This window comes from Pteropus alecto, unplaced genomic scaffold, assembly GCF_000325575.1.
Source record: "Pteropus alecto unplaced genomic scaffold, ASM32557v1 scaffold3, whole genome shotgun sequence".
In the NCBI taxonomy this organism is placed as follows: domain Eukaryota; kingdom Metazoa; phylum Chordata; class Mammalia; order Chiroptera; family Pteropodidae; genus Pteropus; species Pteropus alecto.
Genome location: NW_006442484.1, coordinates 53,638,964 through 53,658,774, shown reverse-complemented (window position 1 = coordinate 53,658,774; position 19,811 = coordinate 53,638,964). Strand labels below are relative to the sequence as shown.

The 19,811-nt window shown below is 30.8% G+C and overlaps 1 protein-coding gene across 1 annotated transcript; it reads left to right on the top strand.

The window, feature by feature from the left end:
* Nucleotides 1–1,037: 1,037 nt before the first annotated feature.
* On the top strand, nucleotides 1,038–18,913 carry ZSWIM2 (zinc finger SWIM-type containing 2). Its single transcript, XM_006921271.2, is given in 10 exon segments — nucleotides 1,038–1,159; nucleotides 1,161–1,197; nucleotides 2,361–2,437; nucleotides 3,977–4,017; nucleotides 9,610–9,820; nucleotides 10,887–11,138; nucleotides 14,473–14,557; nucleotides 14,971–15,083; nucleotides 17,042–17,195; nucleotides 18,104–18,913. Coding segments are annotated over 10 exon segments (1,902 nt in total).
* Nucleotides 18,914–19,811: the final 898 nt, after the last annotated feature.

Sequence of the window (19,811 nt, the reverse complement as noted above, 5' to 3'; positions counted from 1 at the left end):
ATCTCACATGTGAAAGCTGTCGTCACCATCATCTTCTTTCATATCATGGCCTTTTGGCCATTTTCTCTCTTGCTCTTGACAAAATCTAGTTGTGGCTTCCACCCATGACAATACAGGACAAATAGCCTCCAACTTTATGTTACCAGGTGCCTATTTCCTGATTCCAGTTTCTTAGAGAGATTCCAATCCAGCTTCTTTACTTGACTCATAATGTATTACAGCTCTCACCCTAGAATGTAATAACAAAGCTCATACACAATTCAAAGTATTGGGACAGTATTGCATACCTTGAAAATCTTATTCCTTAAATAGGGATTTGTAAATTTAGAAGGCATAGAGTCAATGGATTCCATGCTCCCCCTTAACATCCATCCTTACCGAAACATGCAATTTAGAGATGCTCCCCTCACTTTAAGACCCCCCAACACACACACACACACACACACACACACACATTCTGACTTAAGAATCTTGCTTCCTAGGTTAGATTCCTGTCTTCTACATCTTTGATCTTCACCCCAGCGACTCGCTCAGAATATGCACATAGCAAGCAATTGGGAAATGTTTGTAAAATATTGTTGAATGTCAACAATCACTCTTGGCTTTAAGATAAAAAAAAAAAAAAAATTAAGAAACAGGATAATTTTAGCATCCAGAGCCCAAACTGAAACCAGGTTGTACGACTGTCCTCACACACCAGAATTCAGCCGCCCTGCCTGCGAAGAACCAGCTGAAGGAACGCGAGAGATTTGACAGCTATGCCTTCGGCCGCCAGTTTTTAAATCGGCCAGTTGGTTATTGGAAACACTCCTCAGTCAGGGGCTCTGCTTCAACAAGGACTGGAGACTGGTGCCAGTTGCGAAACCGACACTCGATCGCACCTTTGTCGCCAGCTCTAACTGCGCAAGGCACGCCGGGACACCGCAGATCTCTATAACCGTCACGATGGCAACCGGCGTGCACGCGGTTGTCATGGAGACCGGCGGGCGGCTCCGAGGGCCTCGTTGAGGGGCCGCCATTGCCCACACCCAGACAGGATGCTTCGTCGAGGCTCTAAGGCCTCTGAAAGGCGAAGACACTTGAGCGACCGCCTCAGCTGTCAACAAGACCAGGCGCTGAGCAGCAGCATCTACCTCCTAAGAGAGATAGGTCCTACCGGTGCTGAGGGAGGAGGAGCCGGAAAACAAGGATTTCCGAGTAACTATCGCCTCGGCTCCCGCAGGGCCGGCAGCTCCTCGGGTCCCCGCCCCCACCAACACACACACACACGCACACACTTTGTCTAGCCACCCTCGCAAACCCTGCGGCTACTCGCTGCTGCACCCTACCTGAAAGTGTTCCGGTCTCTACGGGTGTGCAAATTGCAGACAGAAATAGTATTTGTTATAAAAGTTTCACTACTGGAGTTTAGGACTCAAAATTGCATCCAACTGTTCTACGATGATGGCCCTTTATCTTTGGGCTTGAAAAAATGAGACGTTTTATATGAATGTGTGGTTTACGTTACGTGCGTTCTTGGATCCGTTGTTAGCAGTCACTACCATTGTAACTAAAACGAAATGAAAATTCTAGACTTTACTGTATATATTTGCTTAATATATAAAATCGGTTTTTCTTTACTCTTTAGTCACTCACACTATAACAAGACTCTTTTATAAAGTATCATTTAAATGGTGATGACTTGGAAAGGTCTTAACAATTTCTTTTAAACTTTTGCTCAAAGACCACAGATATTTCATATTTGCATATTCTACTTTCACCCCTCGAAAACCAGCCATCGCACTACCTCCCTTGAATTGACTTGGAAATTTTTAATTCAGTGTCATGCATTTTAAATGCTGAATACAGATTACTAACTGTGCTTATTTAAGACATCCCTTTTTTACTTTGTTGCTTACAACACTTACTGTATTTAATAAATAGTTTACACTTGGATAAAATTAGTCTTCTTGAATAAGATTGAATAAACTTACCAATTCAAGTGCACAAAACAAATATCACTCCAAGATGAGCTACCCTACAAAGGTCTTTAGCTTCATTACAAGGTAAAATTTCCTTTTAGTAAAAAATTTACAGATTTTTTTAAAGCTTTTAAAGTTAGATTTCTTTTCACTTGTCTGAATATAGGTCACTTAGAAATAATCATAATTGACAATACAAGTTGACTAAGGCAAAGATATGGAAGTGAAAAACCATACTGGTGTCAAGAATTAAGAAGTCCCAGTAATTATATTCAAACTTTTAGAATCATCTAAACGAAATTACCTCTTGAAATCTCTTTTAATCTAATTACCTATCAATTTAGTTTTACTCTAAAAATTAACTGGAGTATTTTTTAAGTATGCATTTTTCTTTTAAAGGTTTTTCTAGGAAATCCTCATGTTTGTAACTGTTCCACATTTCAGAAAGGAGGGGAACTTTGTAAGCATATATGCTGGTAAGTGACTTTGTAATGGAGATCCTTCACAAAGGAACATCTTGTTATATTACATATTTTGCCTTTTCGTGGTTTGAATACTGCAAAACTAAAGAAATTTGGTTTGGAAAAATATTAAGATAAAATGGTCATAGCTTATCCATATACGTTTAGGTATTTTATTTCATTACAAAAATTAAGATTTAAGTTGGAAAACACTATCACCTCTACATGTTCTGAATGTTAATGTTTTTAATAAGAAAAAAATCAAGTTTTAGATTCTCATTATGTACAACGTGAAATCAAACTATAACACAGGGGGAAAAAAACTTCCTATGAGGTTCATAGTTATCAATGATGTGAATCAGGAAGTTTTATATATATATATATAAATTTATAAATATATATAAATTTAAATATATATATAAATTTATTGTTTTCTTTTTCAATAAACATATGACAATGAGGCTTTCAAAATAGAAGTAGGACTTTACTGAAGATTACTTTTGTCAAATATGAAATTTTTCCTCTGGTGTCAGACTCTATTTGTAAGGGAATCCCAGAAATGAAAAAAAAAAAAAAAATTTGCATTTAGTTTATTTCAATTCATTTTGTTTACCTACTATACACTTATACCAATAAATCATTAATTATATTATAGAAAATTCATAATTGATATTTGAGAGGAAAATATCAAACAAGAAATTAAGAAAAGAGTATGTATCTCATATTTCTAATGCTTTTCTTTCCAGGTTAAAAAACTGTATCTGTTATTGCTAATGCTTTTATTTACCAAATTTTTTGTTGTTTCGATAAGTTTTTATTGACCATCTACTAACATGTTATTTGCTGTAGTTAATATAAAGATATAAAATATGGTCCTCTCAAAACTCGCAATTTGGTATTATTATTGTACTTAAAATAGTTTTTTTCTATTTTTAATTTATGCCAGCTTCCTCAGGGTAAGGGCATTATGTTCTGATTTTTATGTAATGTAATTCTATTTTACTGTACAATAATCACGTGGAAATATAATCCAAGTATTTAATATACTAAAGTATACTTAATATATTTAGTAAAAGTAATATATATGTCCCACTCTAAAAATAGCCATATCCTATTTTAATTGATGATATTTGAAAATATTTTTTCTGTCATTCATTAAAGTGGTACATATAGGAAAACAGTCATTTCTATTCAGAAAATTACTCCATTTCTAGGAGTGGGAAACTAACAGAAAAGTTAAAGTTCATGAATACCTAAATTCCCTCACTAACTTCGCTCTATGAAGACTTTATGTCATAAATTCATGGACTCTCTTGCAAATCTCTTTACCGCAAATGTGTTATTTCCATTTATCATAATTTTTTTCACATATGCTTATTGTAAAACATAAATTTAACTACTATTTTAACAGAAAACTGGTAAAGGTTTTAAGTTCATCCCTACACATTCAGCAATATAAATTCTATAATGCTATTCCTATTCTAAAATTAAAATAATATATCTTTTGAAGTTATGTCAAAATAAATGTTTTGTTTTTTCACTTGTGAATAATAGGATCTTGTTGAAAAAATTCAAGCTTCCAAGGAATCATGAATGTAAGTCATATGTTTTGTTTTGTTTTGTTTTTTACTAATATGAAGTTAACAAGTTTAAAAATTTTTTATTTAGACATGTTCTAAATGTAGACAGTTATTTTTCTAGACAATTTGACAACCATTTGTAGCCCAGTTTTTTACACTTAAGACAATTAGAACATGTTTCTTCCTATTTAATAAAAAATAAATGTAACTTTATATACCATGTTCAGATTCAGAGACACTTAATAAAAAAAAGAGGTGAAACAATGGCTAGTTATGAAGTAGAAAAAAATTCTCTCGTTTTCTAAGCAAAGATTCACAGTACTTTCTACATCTAAATTATTTTTATTATGAGAAAAATAACAAATGTAATTTTTTAGATCCCAGAACTAAACGTTGACATGACACATAATTTCATTCAAAAATGCTTGTGGCTAAAATTTTTATGCAAAAAAAGTATATTTTTTAGAGTACAGTAGTTTTTAAGTCACTACTACAATTGAGTTTAAAGCTGGGAGTACAGTTGTGTAACTTTAAGTTCTAGAGTCCTCAAAAATAAAAGAGAGAGAAAAATAATTTATTACAGGTCATTTAGATTTGTACATTTTGTAAGAAAGATGCTGTCATTATGGAAGTGTTCCCTGAAGAACAGCAACAGCATCTTAAAATTTATTAATAAATGTTCATAATAATCATAAAGAATTAAAGTGATAATTTTCAAGTTTTTTAAAATTCAAAGAGTATCGGTTCTATTTAGGTGAGTTCATTTCCCCCCAACTATTATTTATAAGTAGACATTTAAAAGTTATACTAGATAATAAATTATTATTAGTATTTCACAGGGATTTTTCTTTTTTACTCTTTTCTCACTCTATACATTCTCTCAGAAATGTCTCCCAATTTTTATGTCTCCAGCTGTTATTTCTATACCAGTGATTTCCACATCTTATCAACAGACCAGTATTTCCAGCTACCTTCTGGGAAGCTCAATTTTGGAGGTCCTACAGGAATTTTAAATACTAAATATCCCCCTTATGTGTTCCCTTTTGTATCCCTTACCTCAAATATTGACTTTCCTTCTTCTTTAGTCTCCAAAGCTAGATACCTTGGGATTCTCTTTGAGTTTTCCTCTCCCATTTTCTTCTCTCATATATTTATTACTTCTCTTATAAACAAATCCTGTTAATGTTGATGTCCTACCTACTTCTTAATAGTGTTCTTATCTCACCATACTCATTCTCACTGTTATTCAACCTTCATCAGCCCTTAGTACTATTCTTTGTGGCCCCCTTGTTTCCAGCACCTGCACTTTGTTGCTTCCTCCTTCACACTGTAGACAAAAGTTTCCTTCTGAAATGTCACTTACTCTCTACTTCATCCTCTCTCCTAGTCCCTTCATATACAATGTATAATTTCATAGATATTTGTTTTATCTATTGCTTCATTTTATCCACCTGAAGTGAATTTTCATGTCTTTTCCAAAGTCTTAGTTGTTCTCTACACTATTCCCCATATCATTTTCTCAAATATACTAGGGCTGTCCAAGAAAAATATAACATGAGCTACATGTGTAACTTTCTAGTAACCATACTACAAAAAGTAAAAAGAAACAAGAAATAATTTTAATAATATATTTGAATTTAACACAATACATCAAAATATTATCATGTCAGCATGTATCCAGTTTAAACCTTTTGAGATATTTTAGTGTTTTTTCATACTCTCTTCAAAATGTGGTATGTATTTTGCACTGACAGCGTATCAACTCAGACATTATATTTTAATTGGAAATACTTGATCTGCATTTAGACTTTATAAAATATTTAGTTAAAAATTAGATTCTCGTAATACCCAAATGTTACAAACTTATAAATTTTCCAATAATTATAGATTATTGGTTTTCCATTTAAATTTAAATGAAACAAAATTAAAAATTCAGTTTTTTAGTCTCACTAGCCTCATTTCAAGTGCTCACTAGTCACATATGGCTTAATGGCTATCATATTGCACAATGCAGCTCTACCCAATTATTCAACAAATATTTACTATACTGCATATTAGTCAATTAGCTTTGCTAGGTACTTTTTATAAATTGAATCATACGAATTGCTAATATCTGGATTTTTTCATGTATAAAATAGCAATTTCACATGAATCAATTATATTGTATTATCCTTTATACTTGAAGGCAGAAACCATGTCTTATTCTTTTTATAAATACCAGTGTACAGTAGGGAATTTTTTAAATGTTTAAAATTAACGCTGTATATGAATTTTTTTAATTTATACTTCCTACTAAAATACAAGATTTTCCATGTCTTCTATATTTAAAATAAGTTTTAATTAGTCAAAATTGAGAAAACAAATTTTTGGAGAAAGTAGAAGTCTTAATGACTTTGAAATTTATCATTTAAATGAAAGCTAGAACAAATGTGCATGAAAATTAAAGTAATTCAAAGAAAGCTATAAACAATTATTCATTAGGATTATGTAAAGTATGTACATAAATTTGGAGTAGGTGGTTACTAGTAATAAAAGAGAAGTGTTTGAATGTCTTTTATAAATTCTTTTCTAAAACGAATCTAGGAAAATTATTTGCACCCTAGTGTTGAGTCTTAGAAACCTAGGACTCTCTTTTATTTTTGAAGACCTACGCAGGAATTTTATATCAGTTTTTGAATGCTGAATAGTCTTTCCCATCACTCAACAATATTTCCCAGCAAAATCTAGATTTATCACCTAATAGTTCCTTTTAAATGTCTAGTAAATGCCATCTGTTCCTTTTTTAAATTAAATATTTATGTATAAAATAAAAACCATATTAAATGGAAAAAGGAAAAATTTTAAAATTCTCACCACAAATATATAATAAGCTTTTTATTTTTTATTTTCCTTTTTGATTTTGTATTTATGTGTACCTAATTGTCTGTGGGAATTTGTGTTCCATTTTTATCATAGTTACTTTATAAATATTTTCAATGCTATGTAATCTCTGCAATTAAAGTTATCAATAACTAATATCGATATATAGCATTATATTAATGTCAGATGTACAACAATGATTTGATATTTGTATATATTACAAAATAATTACTGCAATAAGTCTAGTTAACATCTATCACTAGACACAGTTACAATTTTTTTCTTATGATTAGAATTTTTAAGATCTCTTTTAGCAACTTTCAAATATATAGTATGATATTATTTACTATAGTCACCATGCTGTAAATTACATCCCCATTACTTATTTATTTTATAATTTAAGTATTAATATTTTTATGTCTGCCACCCATATATATTTCCAACTTGTTCTTTAAAATACTTTTACTGATTTACAATTTCAACAATATATCAGTTTTCGGCTACTTTTGTTTTTTGAATTCATGTTTTAGGTACATTTAACTATATGTTACTTAAGTATATAATGAAAGACATGAACAATAATTTTAGTCTCCAAAAACAATAAAGATACATAGAAATATTTTGAAATGGTAATAATATTTCTATAATACTACAAAATAAGACCAAGTCTCACAATGTAGGAAAAATACCAGATACAAAGTTTTTAGTAATCTATTCATATCTAAAATAAGAAAATGGTTTCCATTCTCCCATTCATCTAATATACCATTAAAAGATCTAGAGTGCCTTGAAATAACATTTTTAAATACAAAAAGAAATAACATAACCAAACAAAATATATTCTATTTATTTATTATTGCTTATTTATTAGATTTTATTCTATGTCTGTACCTCATTCTTATTTTGACTCGCTTTTCTTTGATATTAATGAAATTGAATGTCTTCCATTGCCTTTTTTACTATTTGTACTTCGTGTGTAAATTGTGTGAACTTTGTTATTTGTATATTGGGGTAAAACTACAAACTCTTCCTAAATATAGGGATTTCCTCTCTTTGCAAATGTTTTCCTAATGTCATAATTCTTTTTATATAGCTTTATTAAATTTTATTATTTATTAAATTTTATTAGAGACTTTTTGAGTTGTTAAATCTGACCATTTTTACCTTTCATGTGTATCGTTTCAATACTTGTCTTTCTTCTATAGTATTGATAGTCTTTGGGAGGTTTTTTTCTATTGTTTTTTCTATTTTCTTTTTATCCTTCATTGTGGAATCCATGTGTAGTTGCGTTGGTATAAGCTGGAGATTGGTATTTGGTTTAAAGTAATTAAATTTTCTCCTTATTGCTACCAGTTCTTTCAATAACAACTATTGAATAGTGGTTTTTTTATTCTTATTTCATAATGGCTATTATTTAGTGAGTTCTGTTATTTAATTTTTTTATAATACACCATGATATCTGATCAGACGAGCTGCCTTGCTCTTCTCTATAAAAGAATATTCTTTCATAGTCTCACGCATTAATTTTTCCAAATTAATTTCAGAAGAGTTTACTTCTCCCTTTTATTATCTAATTCATGTTATACTATATAGAATAGTTTATGGCCAGCTTCTCTTACGAACTTTTATGTTTCTGTATTTACTCCACCTTCAAGAATCTTTGTTCTCAAAAGCACAATCTTTTGTTCTTCATTTTCCTCCCCATTTTTTTTTTTAGGGAGTAGATGTTACTATGTCTCTTTGTCAAATAGCCCTCATCCTCCAAAGTAATGGTTAATTAAAATATACCCTCCTACATTCACTCGCCACTCCACCTCAGACAAAGAACAAATTCCTATATTGAAACATAACTGACGTTTTCAGTATTTTTAGTGTTTAATTGAATTTCCAGGAAATTGAGCTTTTCATTTCTTGCAAATAATTGTTTAATCTATATGTATTAGTGAACATATAAAATGAATATCAGAACTCAAGGGAACAAATAACATCTGGTATTTATATTATTGCATGTTTAAGTAGAAGGAAAGGGAAAGAAGCATAGGGGTGGGCCAGGGAATAAAGGAATCTAGGATGCCCTGGTCAAAACTATATGCACTTAGAATACAATTTCTTATAAAGACAGCAGGATGGAGAAAATTCAGAATTCAAAGACTGCACATCCCAAGGGTACAGGCAATATAGTTCCTAACAAATTGTCCTGAGAAATGTTTACCAAATCTGTGAGCAATGTGGCTACCAAGACACTCTTATAGAAACATGAAACAGACAGGAAAACAGGCACAAGTAATTGAGTCTTGCTTTCTTATTATTTATTCATTTAACAAATGTTAATTACATTTCTCAAATATCCCTGCTTCATCTTTATGTATTCATGCCCCTTTTTAATATTCCTGAACGTTGATCCTGCTGGCCTTATAAGTGAACAGATCAAAATGTGACACATTATTATAACACTAATCCAAGGATAAACACTATCATAAAATTAATCCAGAACTCATAATGCACTAGTTGCACTGATTCTTTTTAGTAAGAAAAAAGAGATAACTTCCATTCTTTTTATAAATGACTCTTTTCTGACTATTTTTCTCTGAAAGTGGTACAAAAAAAGTGGTTAAGGTCAGTGTAATAATTCAGCCAAAACTGTCTTTCTGACATTTGAAATAATGTGCTATCTTTTAGCACAAGTTGTTACATTTTTGTTTCTCTAATTTTGCCACTGAATTTTAATACTTTGGGATTTTTCACTAGCTGCTTTGCAGTTAGGTCTCATGGAAGGAGAAATCAGTGACTTGCTTCGGGGGATATATCAAGTTCAAACTCCTCAAAAAGGAACAGATGATGACAATGTACATATTGAAGAAGACGGGTACATTAAACAGAAGGAAATTGATTCAGATGATATCTGCCCTATTTGTCAAGAAGCACTTTTAGAGAAAAAGCTTCCTGTCACCTTTTGCAGGTGAGTTTTTGGGGGGTGGGGGGGTGGGGGGGAAGAGGGTATCTAGAAACTTAGAAAAAAATTCTAATTTAATATGTTTGTAACTGATTATGTTGAGACATGTTGGTGGAGAAACAATATCTATTTAAACAATTATATTTAAATTGGTCTTTTTTTGTTTCCTAACATATATGTTGTGAGAGGTCTTGTTCTTATTCTGAATATATCTAGGCTACATTTTAAAGAATGAGAATTAAAACATAACCACTTTATTCCCCTTTTCATTTTGTTATTAAAATAGAATAATTTTCATATTTTTGTTTTAACATAAATAAATGCCACGATTTAGAGTAGCTACAAAGAGTTCTCTGAAAGTAAACATTATTTTACTTTAAAATGATAAAAATTCTTTGTTTCTATTTTTAAATCTAAATAACTCAAAATTTAATGCAAATGTTTATTGAGAGTGTCACTCAACTATTTTTCAAGGCACTATAAAGTTGAACTTGGAAAATATGGAAAACCATTAGCTATTGAACTTTTTCATTCTTTTTTTCTCCTGATTATTTCTCAAATTTTTCTAAAATCTGCATTTTAGTTTTTCATAACACTGTTTTTATTGAGTATTTTAAAATTATTAACTATTCCCCAAAACATTATTTTTCTCAGCAGGCATTTGTTGAGTACTATCACATATTGTATGATTTCTAGAAAAATAAGGCTACATCCCTGCTCTCAGTGATGCTTTTAATTTAAAAAGTAGTAATTATTGTTATAAATTTCCTTTTTATTAAGACTATATGCATTCTCACTCTACAAATGAAAAATACTTTAATGATGCAAAATCTTTACCACCATTTCATTGGCACGGGGAAATTTGTTTGGAATTCTGATGTACTAAATTAAAGATACTAGATTAGATGAATAAGATAAGATAAGGTATGTACTTATGTATGTAATCAAGCTATATCTAGAAAATCAGAATCTATTTTTATGGGAAATAAATATGGTAGCAGAGAAAATTTTATTTATGTAGGTATATATAACTGCATGTTCAAATGGTAACCTTGTATTTTATTTCTAACAGATTTGGCTGTGGCAATAGTATTCATATAAAATGCATGAAGATCTTAGCTAATTATCAGGATACAATATCAAATACTTCCATGTTGAAATGTCCTCTGTGTAGGAAAGAATTTGCACCGTTAAAACTTATTTTAGAGGAATTCAAGAACTCTAGCAAACTTGTGACTTTAGCTGAGAAAGAGAGACTGGACAAACACCTTGGAATTCCCTGCAATAACTGTAAACAATTTCCAATTGAGGGGAAGTGTTATAAGTAAGTATTATCAGGAAAATTATGAATATGTATTCTAACTTTTTTTTAAGTTAGGAAACTTGGAGCATTATGGTACCAGTCATCTAGACTGTGTTCTTTCTTTCCTCCTTTATATAGTGTATTTGCCTTAGTTGTTGGCTGCTTATTTAGAATTTACAAACTGGTGATCTATGTCAGCCTAGTACCTCAGAACTGCAAATGTTTTATTTTCTTCACTTACACAAAGGAATTGGCTTTGCACTCCAGTCTAGATTGTGTCTGAAGTAGTATCCTGTCCTGGAAGCTCTGGACATAGGCTTTGTTGATTTGTCCTAGATGAGTTTCCAAGCTCAGAGCCCTGCTAGATGGACTTCTCACTCTCTAATTTTCTTTGAACCACCAATGAAATCATTGCCAAAAACCCAGGATTGAGCTAAAGGGACATGGACTAGATTGACTGAATGTTTGAGTTCCCCAAATTGCAGCAAGTGCATGTTTTGTTTTCTTTTGTATCTTATACCTCAACAACAAGATATTTATTAGAGAAAACAATTTCCATTACTTTTGTGACTAATCTTCAAACATAAAACATCAATTAATAGCTCTGCTCAGGAAATTATGCTTTCTTAATTAAAATTTTAGGTTGACTGTATGTTAAGAAGAAAATATTTTGTTTAATCTTAATTTTTTTTCTAAAATGCATAAGTTTACATTTCAGTCTTCCCAGAATTACACTGAGTTCAATTATTTTTTTAAAACCCTCTTATCAAACCATAAAACTATTTTTATCACCCCCAACAGTGAATGATATCTTTCTCCTTTGAATTCATTTAGTTCTTTCTTTATTCTATGTAACACATAGAAGAAAATCAACTATATCACCATTAGCAAAAGTCCTTATTGGAACACAGCTAGCCTGAGAAGGCTACAAAGGAGCATTTTCATTTGTGGAAGAAGGACAGAATTTTTTTTAAGATTTGTACTAAAATATAGCTAACATACAATATTGTATTAGTTTCAGGTACATACCATAGTTATTCAACATTTATATACCTAAAGAAGTGATCACCATGATATGTCCAGCAATCATCTGACACTGTACAACGCTATCACATTATTATTAACTGTATTCCTTATGCTGTACATTACATTGATTTGTTTTATACCTAGAAATCTGAACTTCTTATTCCTCTTCACCTTTTCCCCCTTTTTTAAGTTTTTCATTTACAATTGACATTTAATATTTTATATTAATTTTGAGTGTAGAGCATAATGATTAGAAATTTATGTAATTTATGAAGTGATTCCCCTGATTAGTACTCACCTGGCACCATACAGAGTAATTATCATATTATTGACTATATTCCCTATGCTTTACTTTACGTCCCCATGACTATTTTGTAACTACCAATTTGTACTTATTAATCAAGAAAGGCAGAATTTTTACAGAGGTTTAGCAGGAGGTATTCAGTTAGTTTTAGGAATGTTGGTTAAAGAGGGTTCTAAAAAAATGAAAATCTTGATATGTGGCATTAGCAGCCATTGTTTGGGCAATTTAAATTTTTCAAGAGGTTTGGGTAAGAACAACAATGGGCTAAGGTAACACATGAAAAGGGGGGTTGGGAAGAACAGCCGCGGAGGACAAGGGTATATGAAAGCCACAGTGTAAACTTCTCGGTCCTTATAGTCATGGGTTCCTCACATGGTTAATGTGTGGCTTTGGTAGATTATCTCAATTCTTGCTTTTAAATATTTTGTTGATGACAATATACTCCTCTGTCATGCTGAGCTTTCTGACTGCTCTTTCAGTTCTCATGGATGCTGCTTCTTCTACCTCTCAATATAGGCATTCCCCACTGTTCTGGTCCCTGCACTCTCCTTTGAGAACAACTTCTCTATGAGTTTGGCTCACAATTACTCATGTCTATATCCATCCTTTTTTATAAATTAAAAAATGAATTTCTAACATTTGTGACTTTACCACCTTCCATTCTCTCAAATACTAACATTTCAGTCATTAGTTTAAAAAACTATTTTCAGTAGTTTTTGGAATAGATTGAGTAGAAAACAAGATAAACTTAGAAAGCTTTCAGTTCCTTAGAGTTTCACAATATAGCTACATATCTTTTAAGTTAACTCTAAAAATAACATAGATATGTTAAAATATAAAAATGCTTAACTTTTGCTAGCCCAGCATAATTTGATGCACCAAATTAACTGCATCACTGCTCCGATCGATTGATGTTAATTATTAAGAATCTTCTCTGTGTGTATAAATAGTAATAATGAATAAATTAGCACTTGCTGCTTCTAAGATGTCTGAAGGACCTATTTTCCCAGATTTATCATGGAAATAGTCTTCTAAATCTTAGATAACTTGACTAATAAAATAAGTTTATTTGCTCAGAACATTATTTTATTGGTGAGCATTGCTGCAAGAAAATTAAAATTTTTTGCTTGTAGCAAAATTTTTATAAATGATATTGTTTGAGATTAAGCTTTTATGAAAAGTGAAGTTTGTTTTAAATTTGTCGATAGTTTTTATTGATATATATTTATATTTTATTGATATTTTATTGATAGATAGATATATATATACCTTTTCCAATTTTGTGAGTAAAGAGTGGGAATAAAAATAATTCCCGTATTCAAGATGTATTTTTCTAAGTATAACTCTAACATTTATGAAACAATTTGAAAATACTGGATAATCAAATGATAGACTATCTAATATAGGCTGTATATTCTATAAGAATTTAGAAAAAGATAAAATAAAAGCTAAGGTACTCCAGGAAGACATCATGGAAGGGATGTGTGGTAGGCAAAATAACACCCTCACAAATATGTCCACATCCTCATTCCTGGAATCACTGTATCTGGGCCCAGTATAATCCCAAGAGTTCTTAAAAGTGGAAGAGGGAAACAAAGAGAATCAGAGGGAAATGTGACCATGTAAGAAAGGCACAGAGAGATGCAGCATTGCTTGCTTTTAGAATGGAGGAAAGGGTCACAAGCTAAGCTAAGGAAGGGGAGGACAAAATGGAAAGGGCAAGGAAAGAGGTCTTCTCAAGACCATTCAAAAAGAAATGCAGCATTGCAAACCTCTTCATTTTAGCCCATTGAGACCCATGTCAGACTTCTGCCTTACAAAACAATTAAATAATAAATAGTATTGTTTAAGATGTTAAATTCGATGTACCTTTTGACAATAGAGGAAACTAATACGGGATGACAGTTAACATGGGCCTTGTCATATCTGCATAGTTCCCAGGGAAGTTTGGCCAGAAATTTTCATCAAAACACATTAAAATAATTTGATTTTTTTCTTGTATGTTTTGATGTTTTGCATTTTTAGGTGCACCCAATGTATAGAATTTCACTTATGCCAGGAATGTTTTGATACCTGCTGCCATCATTGTCACCCATTTACTTTTCGTGAGGTACAGTATTCATCTTGAATTTCGTATAGTGTTTGTATTTGTCCTATTGTAAATTTAAGTAAAATAAATCTGAGAATAATAAGAATAGATAACATTCTGGAATAGAGTTAACTGAGTTTTAATAACAACCAAAGACCATAGTTTTTGAAGAACGTCCCTTTTTCACAGGGACGTACAAGGCAATCCATTCTTACATTGGTAATTTATAAAATCCAACACAATAACAAACATCTGATAACATTTTACATAAATTATAAGGACAGCCATCAAACTTTAAAATTCATTTTTAAAAAAGACATTACAAATTGACTTGCTACAGTATTATGTTATTGATATATAGCCTATTAATTTTAATCCACAAAATAAAAATTTCCATAATTTGCAAAGTAACATTCACTTTTTACCTATTACAGAAGAGAAATCAAAGATGGAAATCACTAGAAAAAAGACCAGATGAAACTGTAAAATGCATAGATATTCAAAATGAGATAGAAGAAAAGATGCCACATTTTCAAGAAAAGCAAGGGTGAGATTCTCAGTAAAATTTACATTTCTTGTATGACTTGGGAAACATAATTTTTCAGTTAGATAAGTTTTATTCATTCCTTTATTCAATAAATATATATTGAAGACTTATTATATACTAGGTGACATTATATTATGCAAGTGAAGAGCAAGGCTCTTGAGTCAGACTGCCTAAATCCAGTCCTAGTACGAGCTGGCTGTGTGACTTTGGGGCAAGTTCACTTCTCTCTGCCTCATTTTATCCATATTTAAAATAGGAATAATTATAACACCAGCCTCAGAGGGATTTTGTGAGTATGAAATGAATAAATACACATAGTAAATATTCAAATAATGTTATCTATAATTATTATCAATTCTACTAGGTAATAGGGATATAGTAATTTCCTCAGTAAGTAAATGATCATCTAAATAAATGTAAAACTAAAACTGGCATAAGTTATATTTAAAAAATACAGGGTGATTTGAGATTTGCTTTGAAGTAACTGAGAAGGAAGAAGGAAGTCGCTCTTGCCGCATTCCCCCTCTCCTCCACACTAAGGAAGAAAAGTGCTGAGCGGATTGATTGCATTTCAGAACACAGATTGGACTGTTTACTAGTGGGCAGGCCTCCAGACCTTTTGCCATACTCCTTGTAAATTAAAGAAAATTAAAGTTGCTGTTTATTATTAACATATTAGGCATATTATAAAATATATACAAAATATCATTTTTAAAGGATGAGCTAAAATTGAAATAATTTTTTAAAAATATTTTTAGTGAATTAACCAAACAAAAATTGTGCTTGTTCATATGTATATACACACACACGTGCGTGCGCGCACACACATATATATACATATACGTGTGTGTGTGTGTGTGTGTGTGTGTATGTTTCTGTCCAACCCAGTGGATATTTAGCCTATGCCCTGTGGAGCTGTTGTGGAGAATTTTATGCCTTATAGGTATAAAATGAGCCTATACAAAGACTCTTCACCTCCTTTTGCCCTAGCCCTGGCTAGGTATCACACTTCAACCTATTAGAATGATAAATTGTATAACTAAGGGTTTAGGAGATTTGGCTGGGAGGCAAGAGAACATTAGGGGTAGAAGGACATTCTAGGCAGAGAAAGTATAACAAATAAAAGGAATTTCAAGATTTTAAAAATGTGGTTAACCTAAAAGAATAAAAATACTCAGGGTATTTTTTTTTAGTGGACAATTAGATGACCTTGGTAAAAGCAGTTTCTGTAGCATGATGGAAGTATATCTGTGGAATAAAGAGAAGTATGAGCTTTTCTGAAAAATATATATGAACTTTTTCTGAATGACTTTTGAACAATAGGAATGCATCTAATCTTTCAGGCAAGCTTTTGTTTTTAAATGTTTTTTCTGTCTTATCAGTTGCTAATGACATCAAATAGCAGTTAATTTACATTGTATGATCTTAATTATGGCGATTGGTGCTTTTAGAGTTATATTAACATGGTCGAACAATACTGACATCATAAGTATATACTGTAAGGGAATATGAGTTTTTTCATGTATAATGATCTACCAATTTATCATAGTAGCCTGAAATATTTAATGTGGCTTACTGTGAACCTTACTTCCTACAAGGTGGCAGAGTAAATTGTGTTATATTTTTCTAAAAACAAGCCTAAATGTTAGCTCAGACTGAAATAACTTGAGTATATCAAAATTTTGTTCTGGTTTCATTGACATTAAAAAATGCAAATCAAAAAAATTCAGGTTAGTATTTTTATTTTAAATGACTAAATTTGTTTTTTTATGAAATCAATGTTCAGAATCAACATAGTAGTTTTTAAACAATATAATGTATGAGATTTATTATCTTCAGTTCAAGAAAAAAGTGGGTTCCTTTGCATTATTTATATCGAGGTTTTTACCTACACTATTGATTACTTCCTGATCTGTAATCTCATATGAACATTCATGTCTCTGCTTACTCTCATTCAGCCAGGTTCACACACCAAAACCCGTGGTAAAGTCACTGCCTCTCTTACTGATCACAAAGAATAGTAAGCTGCTTGCTCCAGGCTACCAGTGTCGCCTTTGTTTGAAGGAATTTTGCCTTGGTCAATACACAAGATTGCTACCATGTTCTCACAAGGTAGAAGTCATATTATTTTAGTTTGACTTTCTCTGTAGGGCCAGTTTTCACAAATGACATGACAATTTAAATCTCTTCTTTCACTTTTTAGTTTTGTTATTTACAGAAATGTTCAAATTGAACAGTATATGCAGAGGAGCTGCAGCAGAAACTATTGAAAAGGCAGCTTTGCTCCCTAAATGTGGATTCCTAATTGTTTAGAACTCATTTCTGTATATACAATCTAGGAAAGATAAAATGGCCCTTGAAGTTAGATGACTTTATCTAGTTATCTGTAAAAAGAAAAAGCTTAAGAATACTAACTTTTTAACGTATTTTTGTGATTCTTTGGATGAGACATATGCTTAATTTGACATAGTCAATTATTATTTCAAATGAACTCACTGAAATCAAAGTCTAATATTACTTGATCACTATGTAGTTGGTAACAGGGTTTTTAATGAAATCAAGTTATCTCAATAAAAAACATGTATAGTTTTAGAGTCGCCCTTACTTAAAATTAAAATGTTTAATAGTTTTTCTTCCGAAGAATGTAATTTATTATTTTATATGCTACCATCATCAGATCAATTTTCAGTTCTAGTTGGTTATGACTTTTTTATTATTTAATTTTATTCATTAGCAATAACAAAATTAATAGTTTGAATAAGCAATTAGTTTTTAATGAAATTACAAAAATGATATCCATAGATTTTCCATTTTAATGTTGAAAGTGGACATTAGTCCTTAATTATATTTTTAAGAACTATTTCAAAATATTTTCATAAAACTTGGTAAATTATTATTACCTTCCATTTTTGCTAGCTTTAATAGTAATAATGAAACTGGAAAAATTTTGTGTAGATAATATACATTATATACAAGATAATCTTATCTCTGATTAATTTATAACCTTTTTTTTTTTTAAGTTTCATAGGAAATGTATTGACAGTTGGTTATTCCACAAGTGCAATTCATGCCCTGTTGATGGACAAGTTATATATAACCCATTAATCTGGAAAGATACAGCAGTGAATGGACATATACATCACTCTGTTTCAAACACAGACATCATTCATCTGTCAAAACAGGAAGAACCAGGACTTTTTATTCCTGGTACTGGATTAATCTTAAAACAAAATAGACCTGGAATGTTACCCAGCATACCTCATCATAATTCTGATAAGTCGAATACACCACAAAGTTCAACAGATACTTATCAAAATAAAACAACAGATGATCTATACTCTATCAAATTAGATGATTCAAATTCAAGAAAACTAATCTATGAATATAAAATTAGCCAACATTTCCCCAGGTATCTTCAAGATTTACCCACTGGATCCTTTGGAAAAATATCATCTCAAACATTTCTTCCTTCTATTGCTCACAAGAATATTATATGTCCCACTGGGATGGAAAGCCCATGTATCAATGAAAATTACCACACTGATCAAAGCCAGAAGATGACCAAAGGCTGTAAACCTATTAACCACAATCAAAAGAAGATTCTTGGTACTAAAATAAGAGAGGAAAACAGTAGATCAAATACTTTACTTCCAGAAGACTTAAATCTTATTGTGAATTGGGGTACAACTAAACTTAGTTTGTCTAAAAGGTATAATAATTGTATGGGAAAAATTAGGCAAAAATATAGTCATCTATCAAGAAGGCCTATATCTTACCCTTTAAATACAAAAACTGAGCTATCTTTAATATTGAAAGGAGTTCAGTTATGAAAATATATTTTTGACTAATATTGGCATTTTTTAATATTTGGATATTGAACATAAAATGTTTTATTTGTAGAACATAAAAAAACACTATATACTCTTGACAAATGTGTATCAAATTCTCTGTTCATTTTGCCTACTTGTCTATGAATAACTAACTACACTTAAAGGAAATTACCCTGACTCCTTAGAAAACTGAAAGCATTATATGTCTTGATGAGTATGTTCAGGATGTTATGAATTATGAATAATTTTTAGAACTTTTATATCTGATTTCATACTGATTAAAGTAATTATTAATTAAGGAAACAGATTTTCCTCGCATTGAATCACTGTTTTTAAACATTCCACTTGATAACATGCAGGGATTCTTTCTAAGTACTTGTGTATTTTTTACATTAACTTATAATGGTAATCACCACAAATCTACAAGAAAATCCAGGTGATTTTCTTATTTCGTTAAAGTAGTTTTTTATACATAAAATGAAAATAAAATATATCTTTAATACTATAAGCTATGCCAAGTTTCTAACGGTTGTACTGTTTTATTTTTAAGATGAGTATAAGTGCTACCCAATTTCTTGATACAATCAGTAGTAAATGGATCTGTTTTTTAAACCAGTTCTATTTCTAAAATGTTCATTTGAAAAATATAATGCTTAGATTCTGTTTATTTTTAAATTCTATGGCTCAGTAGCTTTTCAATCTTTTAAAAAACATTGATGACTTTATTGGTTTTGTTATCTATAACAAAGGAAAAAACCTCACGATTTTTTTTTTTTTGCCATGGTTGTAATAGAATACATAATTTGTTCTATGAAACAAATCATGAAGACATCAAGCAGAGAAAGTTCTTTGAAAATAACATTTCAATTTAAAGAAATGATTAATTAAATTGAGGTTA